This window comes from Myotis davidii, unplaced genomic scaffold (genome assembly GCF_000327345.1).
Source record: "Myotis davidii unplaced genomic scaffold, ASM32734v1 scaffold1947, whole genome shotgun sequence".
Taxonomy (NCBI): Eukaryota; Metazoa; Chordata; class Mammalia; order Chiroptera; family Vespertilionidae; genus Myotis; species Myotis davidii.
Genome location: NW_006297822.1, coordinates 212,904 through 223,707, shown reverse-complemented (window position 1 = coordinate 223,707; position 10,804 = coordinate 212,904). Strand labels below are relative to the sequence as shown.

At 38.7% G+C, this 10,804-nt stretch overlaps 1 protein-coding gene across 1 annotated transcript in view; it reads right to left on the bottom strand.

Annotated features, from left to right (window-relative positions):
• The window catches only part of ZC3H13 (zinc finger CCCH-type containing 13), a 138,367-nt gene that overhangs the window by 107,609 nt on the left and 19,954 nt on the right, over positions 1–10,804 (bottom strand). Inside the window, 1 exon segment of the mRNA XM_006773664.2 lies at positions 8,845–8,953. Within this exon segment, the coding sequence (XP_006773727.2) occupies positions 8,845–8,953 (109 nt within the window).

Genomic DNA, 10,804 nt, shown 5'->3' with positions numbered 1-10,804 from the left:
AGGGGCTGCACCTAGGGATTGGGCCTGCCCTCTGCCACCTGGGAGCGGACCTAAGCCAGCAGGTCGTTATCTCCCGAGGGGTCCCAGACTGCAAGAGGGCACAGGCCGGGCTGTGGAACCCCCCTTTCCCCCCCAAGTGCACAAATTTTTGTGCACCGGGCCTCTAGTATATATATAAAAACCAAGTGACCAGAACGACCAGAAAGACCAGTTGCTATGACACATACTGCAGTGGCCACCCTGACTGATTGGGGCCCTGATCGCCTCCCCAACATCCTGTGTCCCCTCCCCACCACCAGCCCTGTCCCTGATCGGCCCCCATTAGAGCGGGTGGCTGGACACCACCCGTGCACAAATTCGTGCACCAGGTCTCTAGTAGATATATAAAAATCTATCTATGTATATAAAAGCCAAGTGATCGGAATGACCGAAATGACCAGTTGTTATGACATGCACTGTGGTGGCCAAGCCCAATCGGCCTCTTCCTGTGGCTGGCCTGCCCAAATTGCCCCCCTCCACCCTGATCGGTCCCCGCTAACCAAAATTGGGGGTGAAGCCAAATGATCGGAATGACCGAAATGACCAGTTGCTATGACATGCACTGTGGTGGCCAAGCCCAATCGGCCTCTTCCTGTGGCTGGCCTGCCCAAATTGCCCCCCTCCACCCTGATCGATCCCCGCTAACCAAAATTGGGGGTGAAGCCGGCCGGCCAACCTCCCATGTCCCCTCCCTAAGGCTGCCCCTGATCGGGCTGGTGGCCAGATCACACAAGTGCACGAATTCTGCACTGGGCCTCTAGTAGATATAAAAAGTATAAGCATTAAAGACTATATATATTTAAGTACTTCTTTTTGCCTTTTATTTCTGGGCAATTTGATTTTATTCTTTTTCACGTGTACACCATAGTGATTAGATATTTCTAGACATACAAAGAGATAACCTGATAAGCCTAGTAGTAGCAACCTGGCACCATATGTAATTATTATAATATTACTGACTATTGTTCCCGAATGACATTACATTCCAAGGGCTATTTTATAACTGTCAATTTACACTTAATCTGTTCACCTTTTACATCAGGTTTTCTAAAGCCCCAACCATCTAGCAATAATCAGTATGTTCTCCATATTTATGGGTCTTTTTCTGTTTTGCTTACTTTTTAGATTCCACAAAAAATGAAATCATATATTTGTCTTTCTCTGTCTGACTTATTTCACTTAGCATAATACCTTCTAGGTCCATCCATGTTGTCTCAAATGGTAAGATTTCCTTCTTTTTTATAGCCAAGTATTATTCCACTGTATATATTTACCAAATCTTCTTTATCCAGTCATTTATTGACAGGCATTTAATATATTATCCTACATAATAAAGAGGTAATATGCAAATTAACTCTCACGCCCTCACAAGATGTCTGCCTACAACCAGGCCGGCAGGTGGGTTAATGAGGGACGATCAAACGACTGAACAGGAGGCTGCGTGGGACATGTGGGGCAACCAGGCTGGCAGGGGGCTTAGTGAGGGGCAACCAAACAACTGAGCAGCAAACTGTGTGGGGCGACTAGGCCTGCAGGGAGGTTAGTGAGGGACGACCAAACGACTGAGCAGCAGGATGCATGGGGCAACCAGACTAGCAAGGGGGGGCAGTGAGGGGTGACTAGGCCAGCAGAGGTGGGCAGTGAGAAGTGACCAGGCTGGCAGGGGGGGGGGGCAGTTGGGGGCAACTAGGCTGGCAGCGGGGGGCATTTAGGGGCGACCAGGCTGGCATAAGGGGGAATTGGGGGGGCAACCTGGCCGGCAGTGGGGGCAGTTAGGGGCCACCATGCCGGTCCATCCATGTTGTCTCAAATGGTAAGATTTCCTTCTTTTTTATAGCCAAGTATTATTCCACTGTATATATTTACCAAATCTTCTTTATCCAGTCATTTATTGACAGGCATTTAATATAGGGCAGTTAGGGGTGATCAGGCTGGCATGCAGAGACAGTGAAGGGTGATCAGGCTGCCAGGGGGAGCCAGTTAGGGGCAACCAGGCAGGCAAGGCAGGTGAGCGATTAGGAGCCAGCGGTCCAGGATTGTGGGATGCCCTGGATTGGAGAGGGTGCTGGCAGGGCTGAGGGGACCCCCCGCCCAAACCGTGCATGAATTTCGTGCACTGGGCTTCTAATTGTAAATAATGCTGCAATAAACATAGGGATGCACATATCATTTCAAATTAGTGTTTTGGATTTCTTTGGATTGATACCCAGAAGTGGAATTGCTGCATCATAAGGTATTTCTATTTTTAATTACTAAGGAATCTTCATGTTTTCTATAGTGGCTGCACCAATTTGCAATCACACCAACAGTGGATGAGGGCTCTCTTTTCTCCACATCCTTGACAAGACTTAATTGTTTATTTATTCTGATAGGTGTGATATCTCATTGTGTGTTAATTTGCATTTCTCTAATAATTAGTGACACTGAGCATCATTTAATATATCAACTGACCATATGTATGTCCTCTATGTATTTATTTTTCAGTTTTTTTCTTGTAATTGATGCCTAGTTTCATAGCATTGTTGTAAAAAACAAACAAACATCATGCTTGATATGATTTCAATCTTCTTCAATGTATTGGGACTTGTTTTGTGGATGAACATATGGTCTATTGTGGAAAAATGTTCCATGTACACTTAAAAACAATGTATATTTTTCTGCTTTGGGGTGAAATGCTTTAAGCATGTGTTCTAATGTGTTTGTTAAGGCTGTTGTTTCCATATTGATTTTTGGTCTAGATATCCATCCATTAAGGTCATTGGGGTGCTAAGTCCCCTCCTATGACTGTATTACTGTCAATCTCTCCCTTTATGTCCGTCCATATGTGCTTTATATTTAGGTGCTCCTATGTGGTTTTATAAAAGTTTACAAGTGTTATGCTACCTCAGATTTTTTGTTTCCATTTGCATGAAGTATCTTTTTCCATCCCTTTACTTTGTTTGTGTCTATCGATCTGAAATTGGTCTCTATATATGAGCGGTGTTTTCTTTTCCATTCAGCTACCTTATACCTTTTGATTGGAACATTTAATCCACTTACATTTAAAATGATTAATAAAAGGTATGTAGTTATTGCCATTTTATTATTTGTACTTAACGACATATTTCTTCTTCTCCTTCTTCAAGAAGTCCCTTTAACATTTCTTGTAATACTGGTTTGGTGATGACTAACTCCTTTAGCTTTTCCTTGTCTGGAAAGCTCTTTATCTCTCCTTTAATTTTTAATGATAGCCTTGCTAGGTAGAGTAGTCTTGGTTGTAGGTCCTTACATTTCATCACTTTTAATATTTCATGCCAATCCCTTCTGGTCTGCAAAGTTTCTGTTGAGAATAAAGCTGACAGTCTTATGGAAGCCCCCTTGTAGTAACTAATGACCTTTCTCTTGCTGCTTTTAAGATTCTCTCTTTATCTTTAACATTTGGCATTTTAATTATGATGTATCTTGATGTGGGCCTCTTTAGTTCACCTTGTTTGGGATTATTGGATTAGTATGTTCATTTCTTTTGCCAGGTTAGAAAAATGTTCAGTCATTATTTAATCAAATAGGTTCTCAATTCCTTGCTCTCTCCTGTCCTTCTGGGACCCCTGTGATGTGAAAGTTGTTACGCTTGGTGTTGATCCAGAGGTCCTTTAAATTATCCTCATTTAAAAAAAATTCTTCTTGCTTTTTGATGTTCTGATTGGGTGTTTTCTGCTATCTTGTCTTCCAAATTGCTGACTGAATCCTCTGTTTCATCTTATCTACTGTATTCCTTCTAGTGTAGTCTTCAATTCAGTTACTGTATTCTTCATTTCTGAGTGGTTCTTTTTTTTATGGTTTCTGTGTCCTTTTAAATGCTTACTATCTCTGTTTAAGTTTACACTGAGATCATCCATTCTTCCCCTAAAGTCCCTGAGCAGCCTTATAACTATTTTTTTTAACTCTGCATCTGGTATTTTGTTGCTTCCATTCCATATAATTATTTTTCTGGGGATTTCTCTTGTTCTTTCATTTAGGGCATATTTCTTTGTATCCTCATTTTGGCTTCCTCTCTATGTTTGCTTCTATGTACTTAGGGAGAACTGCTATGTCTCTCAGTCTTGGCAGGGTGGTCTTATGTAATAGGTGACCCAGGAGGCCCAGTGGTGCAGTCACCCTGATCACCTGAGCTGGATGCTCCAGGAGCATCCCTTGTATGAGTTGTAATGTGCCCCCATATTGTAGTTGAAACTTGACTACTGTTGGCACATCAGGGAGTAGGGTTGACCCTTAAGCTAACTGGTTGTGAGGACTAACTACAACCACAGAGTACAAACTGCTCTGTGGTGGCTCTCCCCATGGAACAGGATTCACCCCAGCAGGGCTCTGGTGCCTGCCAAGACCACCCGTTGTGTGTGCTGCTTGAAGAGTTAATTAGGTGGTACTCTAGTATGGTCTCAAATTAGCCACCAGGTGTATTGGTTCTGGGGCCTCTTGGGTAGGTTTCTGGTGTAGGCCAAGGCCAGCTGCTCCCTATGATAACCTTGGGTTACCTGGTAGAACATACAAAATGATTTATAGTTGGCAGCTGCCTGTGCTGGGCCTGGAGACATGTGGGAGAGGCCATGATGCTAATTAAGGCTGATGGCACCAGTACTAGGTGTGGGGCCAGAGAAAAATGCACAGGATACCCTGAGGCCAGCTGCCACCTGACAGCTGCCCATAAGGCTCAGTCACTGAAAGAGCTGTGGGATATAAACAAGTTGGGTGAAGCAGAGTCTCTGAAAGTCAGCAGAATGGGGGGAATAGTATTCACCAGGTTAATACAAATTCAGATTTTCTACAAGTGCCAACCCTTGGGCCACTCAGCAAGAGGGACAGGGCATAGTTGCTGCCTGCCTGGCACCTATGGACTTCCAAGAGTTGGCTGACCTGTGGCAGGGCCACAAACAAGTCCCAACCTGGAGGGCAGAGCTCTCCTAGCATAACTGAGCCTGACCTTGTAGCCCTCCCTAATTCCTTCCTAAGTAGCTAATGGGTTGTGGGAGGTGCAGCAAGTGTTCCCAAAACAAGAACATTTGTATACATGTTAATCTACCCTTGTTTTAATCAGTCTATAAAATAAAGCATCGGCTTGCAGGCTGGGTCTTTTGTGTCCTCATCCAGGCAGGGGAGATCCACCGAGCCCCAGCTGTATTCTCTTGTCTGTCTTTTCTTCATTCCTTCACCGCCCCTCCTCAGGTTCACCCTTGGCCATGCTGGTGTGGCACAGCCCACTCTAAAAGAGTCTCTGGTGGTGCATGTATGGGCTCCCTCTGCAACTGAGATATCCCTCCCAATTCTAAATCACCTCTGGGTGTGGGGCCAACCCGTTTTGCATCTCTGCCCCGCTACCAGTCTTGATATGGCTTCTTTATAACTTTATTTTATTTTTTAAAATATATTTTATTGATTTTTTTACAGAGAGGAAGGGAGAGAGATAGTTAGAAACATCGATGAGAGAGAAACATCGATCAGCTGCCTCCTGCACTCTCCCTACTGGGGATGTGCCCGCAACCAAGGTACAGGCCCTTGACCAGAACCGAACCTGGGACCCTTGAGTCCGCAGGCTGACGCTCTATCCACTGAGCCAAATCGGTTAGGGCTATAGCTTTAGTTATAGGACCACTATTCAACTAGTCTTCAGATGGTTATCCAGACTGACTGTTCTATAATTTAGCTATAGTGCTGATGTGGTCATAAGAAAAGGCAAGCACAGAGTTTAGTTCTTCCGGCTTCTTGACTGATCATTAAAAAGATTTGGAAAAACATGTAAAACATGCCACCACCTCACAATTTTTATTTTTGTTTTGCAAACCATAGTTATTTTCCATATAATTTTATGTTGGGTTTAGTACTGTTATTGTAAAATGAATTAATGAGTAAATATTTAAAAAATTTCTCAGATTCAATTTCTAATATGGGGTCCTTAAAAAGAATATAAATTTTTAGACATATTAGTACAGACCAATTTCTTTTACATTTAGCTAAAGCTGCTATTCACTTTGAAAATGCAGAAGGTAAGTCTATAAAACCAGTTCAGTATCACTATCTGGGGACAGAAGTGAATGTCTAAATCCATGATTCAATGTTTCTTCAAACAGATAATTGTAAATCATAGATATACAACTATTTCTAAAACCTGCCAGTTTCAATCAAGAGAAAACATAGCCACGTGAATACCTGGTAAGTGAAACCACCATAAAAAACATTTACTCATCTTTTAAAATAACTGAATATATAAAAGATTCTTGTAATAAAGTCACTTTAGTATTTTTTTTTTTTTAAGATGAAAGTCTAGAACAAAGCATTGGCAATCAACAGTTAAGGAAGAGACAGACTATAAGGAGTCTGTATAAAAACGAAGAGCCTGAACAGAAAGACAGAAAATCTGATGAGCGACAGATGGAAGCCAAGGGGAAAAGTACTTTAGGAAGACAGGTTCTTGAATGTGTTATGTGCTGCACAAAGGTTATAAGAGATGGAGATAAGAATGTCTCAACTTATTTAGCAAAGAGGGGGTTATTGGGGACCTTGAAAAACAATTGTAGTGAAGACATGGGTCAGAAGATGAATAAATATGTGATGAAAAAGTAGAGACAGTATGGAATAGAACCCTTTCAAGAATTTACTTAAAAAGTGGGAACAAACAGGGTGATGGCTAAAAGTATCATGGGGAGAGGAAAAAATGTGATAAGATGCATGCTAAAAGATATAAAAGAAAATGTATCCTATATAATAAAAGCCTAATATGCAAATCAACTGAACAGCGGAACTGACCGGTCACTATGACCCGCACTGACCACCAGGGGGCAGACACTCAATGCAGGAGCTGCCCCCAGCCCGCAGGCCCCAGGCCAGCGGGGGGCCCCCCTATTGCCCTTTCGGTTGCCCCGCAGATTAGCCCTGATCACCAGCCAGGCCTAGGGACCCTACCCATGCACATTTTCCGTGCATCAGGATTCTAGTATTAAATAAACAGGATTGTAAAGGTGGGAGGAATTTGGATCCAGAATACAGGGTAATATAACCTTATACAGCATGGGGGAGGCCTCTTCCACAGAACGAAAGGGAAATAAAAAAGTGTAGGTGTACATAAAAACTAGTTTGTAAGTGATTATTGGCAGGAAGTTGAGGGAGCTTGTGGATGAAGGGTTCTATCACCTCTGTGTAGTAAAGAGCAAGCAGGACAAATAAAGGGATTAGAAATTTAAGGAAAGGTTTTTGAAATAGGTATGAAAACATGGAGAAAATGACAGGTGTTTCTAAACATTTAAATTTTCAATAAAATGCATGCATTATTATAATAGAGAAATTTTTACTTTTAAAGATAGGAGGTTCCCAGGAAATTTCAGAAAAATTTTAATCCAAAAGCAATTAAAATAAAAAGAAAAGAATGTTGGCTATGTTAAGAGTTAATTCCTTACTATTCCAGAAAAGTTAGTTATCTAATTTTTGAAGAGTCAAGGTTTCTAGTATTTTATTTCAGTATATTAACTAATTGATCCAACCACAATGGAACATTACAGCTGCCTTTACAACTACAGGGTGTCCCCCCAAAATGTATTCACACACTCTGAATAATTACAAAGGGAGTGTTTATTAAAATACATTTCATTTTCAAAATTGAGCTATCAGCTGTTAAAGGGTGTATACATTTTGGGGGGACACCCTGTATAAGCGGTATTAGATTGGCTTATGAAATCCCAATGAACTAATCATAAGAAAGTTTCCTATTTGTTCTCAGAAGCACTCTTCAACAGACAATGCTGTTTAAAGATGGAATAAATTCCCTTAAAAAGTATGATGGTCAAATTACTGGAGAGGCATTTAGGGTACAATTCAAGTATTAGATTATGTACGTTTTCAGAGATTGTTCTTAATAATAGGCGTAACTATTTTAGGCTTGCAGCCTCTTGACTTTCAACAAGGATTCAACTCACCTATGGTAGCTCAAAAACAGCTACAGAAAAATATGTAAACAAATGAATATGGCTGTGTTCCAACAAAGCTTTTTTTGTAAAGAAGTGCCTGTTCCACAACCTTTAATTTTATAACCCCTGGTCTAAGTTTTCAGCTTACTGCTGAGAAGTTGCTTAAGTTCTTAAACTCTTTAGCTATGTTATGTATAAGAAATAGCAAAGCTACTGAATTAGCGAGATAATTATATAAATTATATTAAAATGCCTAGCACACCTAACACATTCAACAAATGAGTTCCCATTCTCTATATTTGGTAATGTGCGGCTATAGTGCTCACCTTGAAGATCATAAAAGTGAACATTTGTGGTATGGAAAATAAATCCTTATTTGTTAAGACAATGACCCAAGATGATTTTGCTAATTTTTCATGAAAAAATCCCAGGTTTTAATTATTATTGGATTTAAATCTCTTTTGAAAAATGAAAGTCAACAATACCTTTTAAATAATTTCCCCAAGTCTTTAAAATTTTGTAATCTTTTAATATTTTACAAAAGACAACAAGCATAAATTTAGATTTAATTTTTTTAAACTGATTTGAGGAACTGAAAAATCTAAAAATGCAAAAAAATTCCAAAGAATTGTGATGGTGCACAATAAAATTCTAGGAAGAAAAAAAGGATAGTGAAGTTGAAAAATGCAGTGTAAACAGCTTTTTCTGCCTTTGTTCTGCTACTATATGCCATTTTTTACTGACAGGGAGATCACAGTTGAAAAGTGTTTTGAACCTACTCATCTATGATGGGCACGGCTGAAGCCCACAAAAAGTGTCCGCAAAGTGAATAATCAATAATTTGACTACATAAACAAAGATTTTTGAAACTTACCATCTCTATTAGTCTCCCACTCTACATTTTCTTCTTCACTTTCTGGAGTTCTCTCCTTGGTGATTTTTATGTCTTCCTTTTCTCTATGTCTCCCCCTTGAAGATTCTTTCTAAAAAGTACATAAATACATAGAAATTACTGTTATTTTTTTAAAAACTGAATGAGATAATTATTATAATACAAATTATTTCTAACTTTATCTTTGTTTTAACAAAGAATCAGTTTTGCAAATAATCACTTATCCACTAAGGAGAGGATGTGACAAGTTCTAATGTAGCACCACAATGACAAGACATTATAGAATACCTATTTCACTGAAGAATAGCGATGTAGTACATATAAGGAGTAACTAAGATTTTAAAATATACAAAGAAAATCTGTTATTTTAAACTTTGATAGTGTGCTACATACTTTTACTGTGTGAAATTCACAGGGTAAAAGACAGTTTAAAATAGATAATAGCCGAAACTGGTTTGGCTCAGTGGATAGAGCGTTGGCCTGCGGACTGAAAGGTCCCGGGTTCGATTCCGGTCAAGGGCATGTACCTGGGTTGCATGCCCAGTGGGGAGTGTGCAGGAGGCAGCTGATCGATGTTTCTCTCTCATCGATGTTTCTAACTATCTCTCTCCCTTCCTCTCTGTAAAAAATCAATAAAAATATATTTTTTAAAAAAATAAAATATAATAGATAATATACACAAGGGTTTGTAACTTTAACATAACAGCATTTTCCTACACACCCTAAAGATAAATCCAAACTCATTAAAAAAAAAGAGACTTGCCCTATTTTGATGAAAACAAAAATGGTAGCCAAAACAGTTAGAAATCAGTGCATATACTACACATAAAAAAAGGTTTTACACTTTATTCTAGGTGTAATAACAGCCTACAGACAAAACAGTAGAATAGTAATTAACTTATAATATTTAATAAACACATATCGCATAACAGAAAAACTTCAAACCACAATTTACTAAGTGATAAAAAAATAACCAGTATCATATAATTATCTTCCCACCACAGTATCACTTTTATTAACCCTAAATCCTAACTATGAAAGACACTAACACACAAAGACAATAAAGAGTAAAAGTTCTTTTTGGGCATTATCAGACATAAAATTTGGCTGCTTAAAACACAAATTAATTTATCCTTGAAGACTTCTTTTATTTTTTCCATTTTATTTTTTTATTATTATTTGCTTATTTATATTATGTATTGATTTTGGTGTACAGTTTAGTGGTTAGACTATTGAAACTAGTTAATTTTATATCTTTAGATATGTAGTCATTACTTGATCAATGAAATGACATGATTGCTGGTAAGACAACACAAGCTGACATAAATCATAAAAACTTACATGAGTTGAACCAGACATGAAAAAATGGTAAAAGGTCCAAAAACAAAAAAAAAAACAACTCCTATTTATAGAGACAAGAGGAAAAATGTAACATTATTCTTAAAATATATTCTATGGACTATCAAAAACTATTCTACATACCACATAACTTTTGAATGTTCTGTGGATTAAATCCAATATAAATATATATAAGCGTGTATTATAAAAATATTTTTATAGGTGATTATCTCCAAATTGTTCAATAATATACTGTTGTTTTGGTCTACTTAAAGAAACATGTAATATCCAACTACAGATTTACTTGAAAGAGTTTCTGAGCAGTAGTGCTTATACTGTAAAATAAACATTCTGTGAAATTATAACAGAACTATTGGCCTGATGCATGAAATTCATGCACACTGAAAGGGAATTAATTAGAGGAACGTAATTTGGACTCACTATCTAATATCAATAATATATGAGCATTTCTGAAATTCAATGACATAAATTTTAGCTATTACTTTGCCAAATAAATGGAATTTACAGATAGCATTTAAAAGAGCATTCAGCTTAATATTAAAAACTCTGGCTACCAAGTCAGGTCTGTTTTCACCTTTTTGCC